Source organism: Lonchura striata, chromosome 8 (assembly GCF_046129695.1).
Source record: "Lonchura striata isolate bLonStr1 chromosome 8, bLonStr1.mat, whole genome shotgun sequence".
Classification (NCBI taxonomy): Eukaryota; Metazoa; Chordata; class Aves; order Passeriformes; family Estrildidae; genus Lonchura; species Lonchura striata.
In genome coordinates, this window is record NC_134610.1 from 26367255 (window position 1) to 26380820 (window position 13566).

At 51.2% G+C, this 13566-nt stretch overlaps 1 protein-coding gene across 1 annotated transcript; it reads right to left on the reverse strand.

Moving 5' to 3' along the window:
* Positions 1–1397: 1397 nt before the first annotated feature.
* Positions 1398–3122, reverse strand: FZD5 (frizzled class receptor 5). The gene has a single exon (XM_021555360.2). It carries the CDS (start codon positions 3120–3122, stop codon positions 1398–1400), a length of 1725 nt encoding a protein of 574 aa, XP_021411035.1.
* Between the last annotated feature and the right edge of the window lie 10444 nt (positions 3123–13566).

Below are 13566 nucleotides of genomic sequence, written 5' to 3' on the forward strand. Positions count from 1 at the left end.
GTGACTTTGACAACAGCCCCCCCCCCCCCCCCCCCCCATTATTCTACTTACTGAAACTCAGCTGTCACCATTGCTTAATGCCAGGCAATGGTTTTGTCAGTGCTCAGCTGCTGTCTGATCCAGGGAAGTGAAAAAGGCTTGGGAAGTTGGAGGAAAAGAGGTGTGAGTTCACAGCTAAGTTTTCCTAAATTAACTGCTCCATCTCAAACCTGGTACTCTCTCAGCAGAGGCACAGCTTTGAAAAAAGCAGCAACAAGTATTGAAGCCGACTGACTGGAAAACCCAGCTGCTGCTCTGGAGAGACAGCCTGCCACCTGGCTGGGACACCCCCGTGCAGCCACCGCTCACTGCAGGGGTGCACCCACCCTCTTAGGGTTGGTTGTGCTGCACTCAGCTGCTGTGCCACATGCCACAGCTGGCGGGCAGGACACAGGGCAGCTCAGGAGAGCCCGCTCTGGGGGCCAGGACTCCTTGCAAACCCGTGCTGGGCCGGCAGGCTCCCCACCCACACGGCCCCTGGTGCAGCCCCCGGGCCGAGCGGCTCCATGGGCAGTGCAGCTGGCTCCTGCCCGGTCCTGAGCCCCTGACTGAAGCAAGCTGGATGTGCTTGCCCAGGGCAGAAGGGACCGCAGGGGATCACCTGGTCCCTGTCTGCACTGCAGACAGCGGGACCCTGTCCCTGTGGCAGATCCTCTCCACGGCCCCTTCCTCCTGCACTGCCACCACCCATGAAGCCCCCAGCCCGCACAGCTCCTCCCCTGCTCATTGTGCTGCTGTGAGCAGGGCATGCGGCTGCCTCACACCAGGGCCCCCAGGCTTCTCCTCAATATGCAGCTGTGCCTGGGGGCTCTGGGGGCACTGAGGGCAGGCTCCTGCTCTGCCCAGGGCACCCAGGGAAGCAGCACCCCCCCTGCCACCTCCCCCTGACCACTCTCTGGGCTTTAGTGAGGGGCTCAGCAGCAGTGCCAGCCCCCACCTGGGGTTGGAGGCCACCATCTGCCCTGCCTGCTACAGCTCTGCCTTTCACCCCGGCACCAGCAAGACCTGCCCAGAGGCTCACTGTGGAACACAAATCAGTGCTTGAGAGCCTGCTTTCACCCGACGGGCCCACAGGCAGCAGCATCCCAGAACTCCAACCAGGATGTGGGACTCCAAATGGGGCATACATGGCAGTGCCAGGCTCCAGACCTCCCCATCCCTCTGCCCCGACATAGTCGGCAGCACCTCCTCCTGCCCTGCCTGGGGCTGCAGCTGCTCTGTGCCCGTGGTCCCAGGCAGCACCACCACAGTGGGGATGAAGATGCCAGGGATAGCCCAGCTGTCACCCTCTCTTCTGTGGCCCAGGGTCTTCGCAACCCTCTCCTCCCTGTGGCTGGGGTCACCGAAGCTCCCTCTGGTCACACATGGGACAGTGGGACCTGCTTGTGGTAGGAGGCCATACTGGGCAGTACCGTCCTGCCCACCAGTGCTGGGCTGGCCTCACCGTACACAGAGGCACCCGCAGGCTTCCTGGCCCGGCAGCAGCGGGTGGTGAAGCGCCTCCAGGACTCGAGTGTCTTGCCAGACCAGATCCAAACGCCGGAGGTGATCCCCACCACAAGGCACATGAAGTACTTAAGCATGAAGACAGCATAGTCAGGCTTGGGGCGGTGAGGGTCCCCCAGACAGGAGCAGTTCTGTGCCTGCTCCCAGGCCTCTCGGTTGTGCTGCTCGTAGATGTAGCAGGCAATGACGATGGTGGCAGGCACAGTGTAAAGCACGGTGAAGATGCCGATGCGGATCATCAGCTTCTCCAGCTTGTCAGTTTTGGTGCCGCCCTGCTTGATCACACTGCGGATGCGAAAGAGCGAGACGAAGCCAGCCAGCAGGAAGAGGCTGCCGGTGAAGAGATAAACTACAAGTGGTGCCAGCACAAAGCCCCGCAGATTCTCCAGGCTCTGGTTGCCCACATAGCAAACCCCGGCCACCGGGTCACCGTCCACAGAGCTCAGTGCCAGTACAGCAATGGATTTGGCACTGGGGATGAGCCAGGCAGCCAGGTGGAAGTACTGCGAATAGCTGGCAATGGCCTCATTGCCCCACTTCATGCCAGCTGCCAGGAACCAGGTGAGGGACAGGATGACCCACCAGATGGAGCTGGCCATACCGAAGAAGTAGAGGAGAAGGAAAACCACGGTGCAGAGAGCAGGGCCTGTGGTCTCATAATGGATGTGATGGTGCTCCGGGTTGCAAGCCACATTGGCATGCCCTGCCACCAGCCGCACGATGTAGCCCACGGAGACGAAGAGGTAGCAGGCAGAGAGGAAGATGATGGGGCGCTCAGGGTACTTGAAGCGCTCCATGTCAATGAGGAAGGTGGCCACAGTGGTTGAGGTGGAGAGGAAGCAGAGGATGGACCAGAGGCCGATCCAGAAGGTAGTGAAGGTCTTCTCGTCCTGGGTGAAATAGGGCTGGTAGCAGGGGATGGCACAGTTGAGTACCTTCCCAGTCCTGATGCGGTTGTACAGTGGATGGGACTCCTTGGAGATGGGGATCAGGGGCGCTCTGCACTTGCAAGTCTGACCACAGTCCAGCCCTGAGAGGCGCTGCCCATCGAGTGGCGTCAGGTTTTTGGCCATGTCCTTGGCAGGGCGCGTGGGCTTCCCAAAGAAAGGCGGCAGGGTGGTGGCTTCCGTGTGGTTGTATCCCATGCAAAGAACCTCGGTGTCCCCCAGCACCGGCAGGCTGTCACAGCTCATCCTCTCGGGCCAGGCAAAGCCGTACTGCTGCATGATGGGCGAGCAGCCGGCCTTGGCCCGCTCGCAGACGGAGCGGCAGGGGGGCAGCGGCTTCGTATAGTCGGACAGGCAGATGGGGGTGTACATGCTGCAGAGGAAGAAGCGCAGGTCCGGGGAGCACTGGATCTCCACCAGCGGCCAAAACTGGTGCACCTCCAGCCCAGCCTCGTCCTGCGTGTCGTGGTTGAACTGGTTGGGCATGTAGGTGAGGTTGTAGCCGATGCCCTTGCACATCGGCACCGTGATCTCCTGGCACACCAGCGCCTTGGAGGCGGCGCGCCCCGCCGCCGGCAGCCCCAGCAGCAGCGGCAGCCCCAGCAGCAGCGGCAGCCCCCGGCCGCCCATCGCCGCCGCGCGTCCTACCGCCGCCGCATGTCCCGGGCACCTGCCGCCTCCGCGCCGGGAGCGGGGCCCCGCCGGCAGGAGAGCGGGATCCGGACCGCCGCCGCCGCCGCCACCTGCGCTCTGGGGCGGGCGGGCGCCCCCGCTCCGCGCCGCGCCCGCGCCCCGCCCCGGACCGCCCCGGACCGCCCCGGACCGCCCCGGACCGCCCCGCCGCTGGCCCCGCCCCGCCGGGGCTCCCCGCGCCGCCCCCGCGCCGGGCAGCGAGCGGAGAGCCGCTCTGCCCCGGGCCCCGCGGCTGCCGGCGCTCGGAGTCCCGCGGCGGCCCGGGGACAGGCGGCGAAGTGAGACGATGACGGTGCCACCAAACCGCCGACTGCTCCGCATCTGTGCATCGCCTTCCCCTCTTGCCCGCCGGCCCCTCCCGAGACCCGGCTACCCCGGCTCGGCGCGAAGAGCCAAGCGGCTGGAGGAGGAGGGCAGGCGGTGCCCGCGGCGCTGCTGCCGCTTCTCCTCTTCCTCCTCGAGCCCTTCAGCCCCTCTTCGCGGGCTTGGGACAAACGGGGGAAACCCTGGGTAGGGGAAGGGAAGACGTGAAGGGGTCCTGGCCGGCTTTGCCTTGCTCCGGCCCTGGCACATCAGCCCGGGTACAAGGGGCCCAGTAGCATCTACCGGCGCTTCCCGGTACGCTGAGCTCGGCGGGAAGAAAAGCCGCCCCTGCCCGGGTGCAGGCAGCTGCGCTACCACATTCCTGCCCCGGATTCCGGTCGCCATCCGCTCCGGCCAGCCCTTTTCTTCCCTCCCAGGCGGGTGGCAGGCGCTGCAGCCACCGATGAGACCGTGCTGTGGCAGAGGGCTCTGCCCAGCACCCTGGGACCGCGGGGTCCTGCCATAGCCACCGAGGTGGTCATGCTCAGCTGCCACGAATTCCAACCCTCCAGTCCATGCATTCGTAAACACCGAATTGCCAGGCTAATTTTCAAGCGTTTCCCTGAAAGTCCTGAAGCCCAGGGCATGTTCAGGGAACACAGAGGAACAGACCCGCTTCAGAAGCCAGATTCGGGGGTCCAGACAGCAGCTGCTCCAGCAGAGCCTTATTCCGATCAAGGCAGAAGGCTGCTCTCAAGCCCTTGCACAGGAGCTACTCGCTCCATCTCAGTGGATGTGGATAGAAGGACAATTTAGACCAGAGTACTTGCACCCAGCCCTGGATCTACTACTCAAGACATACCCACAGCACATCACAGATACAAATAGCTTGCATTCAAGGCCTGGTGCTGGGGAACACCAGCACCCAAAATACCTCTTAACTGTACCCAGAGCCCACAAAGCAAATACTCGAAGCATGACTTAGTTCTTGCCTTCCTCCCACAAGTAAAACCTGGCTTGCTTACTGCTCTGAGGCCAGTGGCTGATGTAACCAGGGGCAGAGCACTGACTGCTGATAACCAAGGTCATCAGTCATTTTAAGGCGAGAGACCTCACGACCACCCCTGAAATCCACATCCACCCAGCTTAGGCATGCATATTACTTGGCACTGTTAAATTTGATGCTTAACAATGTTTTTTTTAAAAAAGGAAAAAATAATCTCACATCCTTATACTTCTTTGCTTTACACTGTAAGTTTTCCCTGTAATAGAGCTATATCGAAGAAAATTATAAGTCACATGTTCCTTTGGAAAATAGTGGCATATCCTTGTAGCAGGAGTCATAACTTTTAATGCTCCTTAACAAAGAGTTTTTGTGAACTAGCAGCCCAGCAGAAAGCAATCACAGACAGTTTCATTATGGCTGTCAGTTGATTATCCAAATTATAGCTGAGAGAAGAGGGCAGCCTTTTTATTATCATCATTGCTGTACAATTAGAAAATGCTGATGAAGCTCCATAAGAGCAGAAATTGTCTTTTTTGTTGGCATTTTTCATTTTTATAAGCATTCTCCTGGGCAATGTCTTAGTTTGATTTGACACACAATGGGGAATGGGTACATAAGTGGGAAGAGAGAAGATAAGAAGGGGAAAATGGGGCAGCGCTTCATTTCAGTTAATCTGTCAACTCTTGTAGCCTGGTTCAGGTTTTGCCACTCCTCCAGATGTATCTAATTCTTAGAGCCTGGCTGTAAATAATGCTGTATCTGCTACACTGGGGACACATAAAATCCAATTAAGAGCCAGGTAAACATCTGTTGGCTTGCTCTGTGCTTCTGTTTCCTTTTCGTTTTTTTATGAATATGTAGCAGAACAACCAGAGCAAGATTAAATATGGGGTAAATGCAAGTGCAGTTGATAGGTTCGTTACTCATCTCTTCAGCACAGTATGAGAGTACAGTGCTTTATGTGCATCCAGCACTATTAGTAACAGAAGATATGTCTGCACAAAATTTACTGCAGACAAAAAGGAAGTGTTTCCTGGCCCTAAGAAAATGCTTTTATAGTTAAAAAACTCTTAAATTATTAAAAATCACTTTACCTTTTATCCATGTGCAGAAGTGTCCATGAAGCTCCACCATGCTAGACAGGTCTTCTTGGGAGCTCATCTAACCCCCGCTCCTGGCTCCAGCCTAGAGGATTCAGGCATGGATTGACGAAACGTGTCCTTACAGACATACCTTCCACCTACTGAGGCATTTTCAGCTGGGATGCAGTGGTTCCTGGTAGAAGCAGAAAGTAAAAAGATGATAAATATTTCTGTGTTTAGTTCTCTCACTGCTGACTGTCAGTGTATATTGTTTACCTGCACAACTTGCTTTTGTGAAGGATACCATGACTTTTAAAAGACTTTAGAAAAGGACTAAGTGAGTTTCCTTTGTAAAGACTGGCTATTGCCCTTGCCCTTGTTAAAGGACTCAGCAGACTTTTGCAAAGAGCTTTTCAGCCCAGGCTTTGGGCAGGGACAAAGCCAAAGAGCACTGATCTCACTCTTGGCTTTGCCGGCACCAAAGCAGGGCAGGAACCTCCTGCCCCTCTTGTCAGAGGATCAGCACATCACCCCTTGGCCCTCAACCCTTCTCGCTTGAAGCAGCAAATCCTGGTTTTGTCTGCACTGCTGACAAGTCTCCAGCTCCCAGGAAGGGAGCAGTGGAGGCCTAGCACAAGTGACTCTGGTCTCCCGGTGCTGGTGGGCAGCCTGCCAGTCACCCCAGCTGGAGGCTGTGCTGGCTCAGGCATTGCCCAAATTAGCAGTGACCCCTGATAACAAACTGCTTGAGTGAGGAGGCGCTGGGGACCATAAGGTGGTTTGCAGCAGCACAAGACTGTGCCTTACTGCCTGTCATGAGTGCAGGGACAGGCATTCCTATTGGCATCACGGTGCAGCCCCCGGGCAGCACCAGCACAGCAGACCACTGTGTGTGGTACAAAAGGCTATCAGTGTTTGCCCTACAGTGAGGACACAGCTGCATCTGCACCAAGGCAGGTGTGCTTCTGCTTCCACTCATGGCAAGTGTTTGCCTTCCCACCTGAGAGCTGCCTGTGCTGCAAACCCCAGCACCAAGACTGACCTCATGTAACAGCACCTGGAATGGGGGACTCCTAAATAAGACCAAGGTTCTTGCTGCACTGCAGGCAGGAGGGACCTGACAGGCAGAGAGACACAGGGACTCTTGGCCCTTTACAAGCAGGCAGAGTGGAGTGAGAATTGCTGCCAGCATTTGCAGAGGGGCCCTGGCACACAAATCCTACTGAAGTGCAACAGCAGCAGGGGTGAACATTTCTCCTGTGCCCAGATGAAGTAAAGGCTGTGGCCTGGGGAAAGGAATTCAGATTTAAATCACTTGAATGCTTTTCACCATGCCTTACTGAAATTCCCTTCAAAATCCTAGCTTACATCAATACAATTTGTTTTTATATATACCTGTGCAATTACACACCTTAACATATTGCAGGAAAACAAAACCATGCCAAACTGTAGCCATACCCAGAAAGTTAAATAGAATTTGAAACCTTCTAACTGAATGAACCCAAAACTTGATTTCTAACGGTGACACAGACTTTAGCAACACCTAACAAGTGCTGCAGTTTGTAAAATGCCACCAAAAGTTCAGGTAAGTAAGACCAAAGTAAAATCAGGAAGAGTGGCTGCACATAAAACTAATCTTGCCAAACTCATAACTTATTAATTAACTATATTTGTACATATGAGTGCACACAAAATGTATGTAATAAGCTTTCTCTGGTCTCCCCAGGCACTCTTGCCATGAGCCACAGTTGGAATACTGAAGGGATGTTCCTGTCCTGAGGTGCCATTAGCCACAGCATGCAGAGGCAGGATCAGGGCCCTGGCCCAGAGCTGCAGGAGGGTTGGTGGTGATGAGGATGGGCCTCTGCCATGCCACAGCCACGGCTGGTCTTCATATCTCCTTGCTGTGACTCACAACACTGAGATAAAGAGGAAGCAGTGAAGTTCCTTACATCTAATTTTCTTGGGGGGTATAGTGCAGCCTGAAACATCTGAAACTTTTCAGACATGTAGTTTTTGAAACACAGCACATTATGCTTTTTCTTTTCTTTTTCTCTCAAAAGAAAACAGTCTCCATAGTGAAGTTGACATGATAAATTAGTATGGCCCTGGCAAAGCCCTCACTCTTCATTTGGCAAATACTTATTTATGGACTTTCAATTTGTGGCTTATGTAACAACAGGGTGAGTGACTTTCAAAAAAGCTCTGCCATGTATTGACCTGATACACCCTAATGGGTCCTTCAGAGCAATTAGGATTTATTGTGTTAGCGTCTATTGTGTATCCAGACCATTTTAAAAACATGTGTTATTTACCCAGAAAGCAGTAATGACTGTTTAAATACAGTGAGATTGTTTCTTAAACTCTTGCTGCACTATACATTGCAAAGAAGTTACTCCAAATATTTTTCAGAGTTAAATACTTTGCTCCATTGGGATTTCCAAGCTGGATTATTGTATGGCGTATATATTTGTATGCCTATAGCTGTAAGTGAACGGAGCTCTCAGGAAAGCTGCACAATGATCAGACTTGAAGCATGAAATCTGATATTTTTTTCTGAACTAAGGGACCAGTGCTTGCCACTCTAGCAAATGACCAGCTCGGGCCTTTTCCTAACTTAGAGACCAGAGCATTTCCCATGAACCACACAAGTTTTGCCCTGTCTGATCTGAAAGTCCAGCAAAAGTGACCTTAAGAGCCACAAAACTGTGGTTTGCGTCATCTCACATCCAATCTCTACAAGCACATGAGGTGGGGCCATCACCACTTCCCTGTAACCTCCTGGGGGCCAGCATGCAAGAACACAAGTGTTGGTTTCTGAAGACCAGTGCAGGTGTGAGAAGCCAAATCCCTGGCTGGGCTCCTCAGCAGGCCTGAAGGAGCCCAGCTTTGCTGCCCAGCAAGGATCAGCACTGGCTTACACCAGCTCTGCCTGACCACAGAGTAAAACAAATCCCCAGCTCATATATGGGAGCCATCAAGTGCCTCCATGAAACAATAACAATATAGATTAATAACCTCTTGACTTGTCTTCAGACCAATGCTGTTTTTATCAGCGTTATCTCAAAAACAGTTCTTTACTTTTCTGCCTTTTTCCTGCCCTCTCCTTTGCTGTGTGAAGCCTTCAGGGTGAAACTGCTCAAAGCAGTTCTTCTTCAGCAAAATGCTTTGCCTGCCCTGCTTCAGATCACAGCCTTTGGAGACTTATTTCTATCTGCTTGATTTACACCAAAATTGACATATTATCTATTACAGCTGCAGAGACAGAAGTACTAAGTAGTTTTTTTAGTCCAGAAAAAAAGAGGGACAGGTTTTTGCCTGAAAAATTTGTGGCAAGTATTTCAGAGTTAGGATGCAAGTTTGTAATGGCTAATCCTCTGGAGAACAGTCAGGCAGCCTAGACTTAAGCTGGCTATAACTTATGATTTCTGTTTTGTGGAAAATTCCAACATTAAAAAACAATGTAAAACACACCAGTTTGTTCCAAACAGGGCAAGCTGCTCATACTTCTGAGCAATCCAGCAGCATCAGGCAAAGCTAAAATGTTTCCTCTCAAAATATGGAGAATTCCTAGAAGCCCCCTGCTCAGGAAAGCCTTAGGAGCAAAGGATGGGGAGGACCTGAAGTGGGGAACATGGAAATCCTGGAGTGATGGATCTTGCCGACAAACTGGGCAGACTTCAGGCAGGAATTTGCCTGGTGAGCATTTGTCTCTTAGGTCCTGCCTGATTTTCAGAGAAAGTTGGTCAGTTAAAACAGAAACATTTCCAAGAGATTTTATGTCTCTGCCAAATGGACACTTTACAAAGAAACTGCCCTCAGTATGAACATCTGCAGTTATGGGTGGTCTTTCCTGGCCCTAAAATTCTATGAATTGGTGCAAAACATATGATAACAACTGTTGCTGTTAAAAGCAACTTCAGTCTGTGTTCAGAATAGTTCAAGTTCAGTCTGTCTTTTCCTGAAAACACAGAGTTTATTTAAAATAGATTTCAAACATGTAAGCCAGTTTGACTGCATTTCTTCACTAACATCTCAAGATGCTATGATCAAGACCTTCCAGATGCAGTGATTCTGGACTCTCTTGAGGCAACCTTAACGGATCATTATTTCCAGAAACTGGACTCCTTTACAACGTGCCATATTGCTCACTTAAGATCAGAAGCAATCAAAAATTATGCATTTGAAAACTTTATCCTGTATGTGTACTTACGTACATTACCCTAGAAGGAGAACATTTACATACATTTTGTGTTTCTATGAACTAGAAAGTATCAAAGCCAGAGACCTCCTGAAACAATGTCTCCTACCTGATCTTTTAGGTATTCTTGCTAAAATCAGGCACTACAGATTTTCCCTATCTGCTTTTGACATACTTAAAGTGCTTGACACAGAGCTAGAGGAATATAAGAACTAAGATTTAGCGAGTCATGTCATTCATATCACGTGGATAAAACTATGTTGAAATACAGATTTAAATCCCTGCATAATCAACATTTATTGGACACAATAAAAAGAGCCAGAAACAGATGAAAAGGCAGTTAGCACTAACTACATCTATACACATTTTGATTACTTCCTTCTTCAAGTCATTCATGGCATAATATAATACACAGGTCAAAGTGATTTTGGAAAGGATGTTGCAAGCAACCTTCCCATTCAGATATCAGTCAGATGAGAAGGATTAACCCGTGCAAGTGACCTTTAGGCACTGTAGTGGAATGGAAACAGGGAGCAGAGTCTGCAGCGGGGGCAGAATCTTCAGCAGGAGCCAGAATGGTCTTTTTCCAGCTCAAGGCTGAGTGGTTGATTTTTCAGCTCTCTGTGGCCATAAGGGCAGGGACTAATGTTAACAGAATTGGAGCAAACCAGGAAATTTGCTGGGTAAAAGAAGGAATCCATTCTCTAAATCCTGTACCTCACTGCCATGTACAGCAACACTGAGCATGCAATTATGTTATCCGGCTTGGGATATGACCTGGTGATGCAAGGAAGTGCTCCAAAATATTCCCCAACTGCTATCATAGAGTTGCCAAAAATATTGATGACAAGGTTGTGTACTTCTCTTACAGGCTTTTTTTTTTACCAAACTGATTTTGTAAAAGCAACAAGCTGACACAAAAGGCAGCACAATTGCTGCAGAGATGGGGCTCACGTAGGTCAGCATCTTCCTTATGGCATGAAAACTAAAGTAGCTGAAGTAGCTTGGTTCAGCTTTTAGCTCAGAAAAGTCTGTCCAACTGCAGGAGAATTCATGCTGGAATGTACTTCCCTTACGCTGGTAAATTAACTGTCCCACTATTTGTGACAAAGGAGAAGCTGAGCCCTTCTCCATGTCTCCTTCAGACTGGCAGTGCCAGACCCCCAGCCATTACACCATCACGAGGCAGACAAGATTCTACTGGGTGCCCTCACAGAAATCCCTGTGCAAGCTTCCACCTGTGCCAGGTGCTGAATGTACCTGCAGTTTAAACTGCTCTTGGGCCGAGCAGATAGGGAACACAAAAAAAAAAAAAAACAGAAAGGAAAGGTAATTCTCCCTGGTTTTGCAAACACAAAAGGTTTGTGATTTGTCTCTATGGCCAGAGAGAGCTGTGAAATCAGTCCCATGGCGCTAAGCTGGAAAAACACTATTCTGGCTCCTGCTGCAGATGCTGTTCCCCGTCTCTGTTCCACTAGAGCACACAAGACTGACAACCTCTGCTCTCTGCTGCAGGGAGGCAAGGCAGCACCACCCTTCAGCCAGGGCCAGACTTACTCAGTTTTGTCCTGAAGACAAAATCCATCTTCTGGTAGACGAGCAGTCTGGAGGCAAATAAGGCAGATTCCTTACCTGGGCCAGCCAGGCTGCATCCTGACAGCACCAAACATCCCTCTTTCGGGGAGGAAGGGATAGAGAGCAAGGTGAGAAGACAGAGTAATCCTTTCAGCTGAGACTTTGCCAAGGAAATTGCTAATTAGCAGAGAGAGGATGTATTGTGGCTGGTGAGAGACAGACACGTTCTGTGTTGTGAGACAGTGCCTTCAACCAGCTCTATCTGTGAGACAGTGAGCTCCCTGATTGTGTTTGTACTGCAGGAGCCATCCCAGCAACACCAGCTGAGCCCTTGATGCCCGCTGTGCTGCCTACAGCCTCGTATGAAACCCTTGATGGGATTCCAGACAGACAAAAATCTCGGTTGTAAATCTTATTTTCACTGTTCTAATACAACCAAACCTATTTTGTACAGACACACAGAATGGCTGTGGCTTCCAGGTCATGGAAAAAGACTGGTACTGGAGCAGCACCTGCATTTCCTAGGCTTGCTTGGATATCCAGGAGAAAGGAGAGTGTTGTACTCGTAGCTACCAGAGGAAACAGGGAGGCATTTTCAATCTCTACCAGCAGTGAGATGGTGGTCCACAACTGTGTGTGTGTGTATCTCTAGAGTTTGGAAACATTTTAAGCTGAGACTACTAAATTTGGTCAGCTGGTATCTAGTCTAACCACACTGAGCTTAATCTGCAAAAGCCCAGTTTAAACTTGTGGGACTGTGTGTGGTTGTGCTTGAGATGAGCACCTGTTCAGCAGCCCTGTCTTCAAGGATAGCTGAAACATACATCCATTAGCTACGAAGAGGCAACAAACTAACCATCACACCCCACAAACTTCTTCCATAGATTACATTTAGATTCCCTGACAACATAAAAGGAATGATTTTCAATTTTTTGTCTCTGTGTACTTTCCATGGGGGCTAAGATGCCCTGAATTTCTCTTCAATACTTAACCACATTTATGTAGGGTCAAACCTGCCTTGTGGCTCTTTTAATCTGGTGTATTACCAAGACACAGCTGTGTTGGACACATAGGCTCCTGACTAAACCTAGTACAAGAAGTTCAGGAGATGAACTGAGACGGATACCAGCAGTAATCTGATCTCTACAGAAGTAGGGATTAAACATATTCACTGCCTAAAACAATCCCAAAGTGTGCTGGGCCAAAATGTTCTTTAAGAACTTCTGTATGTACTGGTGAAGGCCTTAGTGTGACTGAGAGCTGGCACAAATATGGAGAGATCTGAGGGGAGAGAGGTGGAGACAAGTGCTCTTTGCACTGTGCAGACTTGTAAAAGGATGGGCAAGGTTTCGTCTTCAGCCTGAGCAGATTTCTCACCTTTACTAAGCTATGTGAGGTGTTATCAGGCCCTTCCCTAAACAGATCATAAAAACCCGTGCAGGTGATTATTTTATGAAAAAAGGGGAGAAACAACAAGAGCAAAACAACAGCAGTGGTATCCAAGTCTCCGCTGGGGAAAGAGGGGCAGGCCACAGGCAAACAGGAGCCCCAAGGTGTGTCGTGGCAAGCTGCAGAAGGGACAGGGCTGTTTAGAGGGGCTGCAAAGTACCTCCTGTGACCGGCTCGGAGCTTTAGAGAGTGAAATCCAATTTACCTGCCACAAAGAAGCGGCTGGCGAGGCCCCCCCAGAGCCGGTGGGTAAAGGAGGGCTGCCAGTTCCCACCCCCGAGCTGCCCCCGCCCAGGCAGCCCGGAGGGAAGGGGGAAGGGGCAGCCATGGCAGTAAGTGCAGGAACAATTCACTGGAGAGCCACGGTGCGCTTTGCAGTTTGCCCACTAATTACTATTAAGCCCCGGTTCCTTTTTGTGTTCCAAGGGGCGTCTTCAATGTGGCACTGCTTCTTGGGCCTTTCATGCGGCCGGGCTAACCCCTGAATAGCGGGCTCCCCCGCCCCTCCTCGCTACCTCTCCCTTTTTCTTTCCCCCTTTTGCTTTTCTGATAGTATTTTCTGTCCATGTTGTGTAAGGCCCTAAATGAATCTTGACTGCCCCTACAGCCGACTGGAGACGCACAAAGGCGGCCCATTCCAGTGGCCACAGCGCCATTGTGTGCCCTAACAATGCACTAATTGGCGGCGACAATTGCGCGGCTGGGCAAGGAGAGGGGCGGCGGGGGGTGGGGTGGAACACGGGACGTGGGTCCGTCCGGCCGCTC

What these genes read in the sequence shown, in the direction of transcription:
- FZD5 (XM_021555360.2), bottom strand. Translation starts at nt 3,122, where the DNA reads ATGGGCGGCCGGGGGCTGCCGCTGCTGCTGGGGCTGCCGCTGCTGCTG.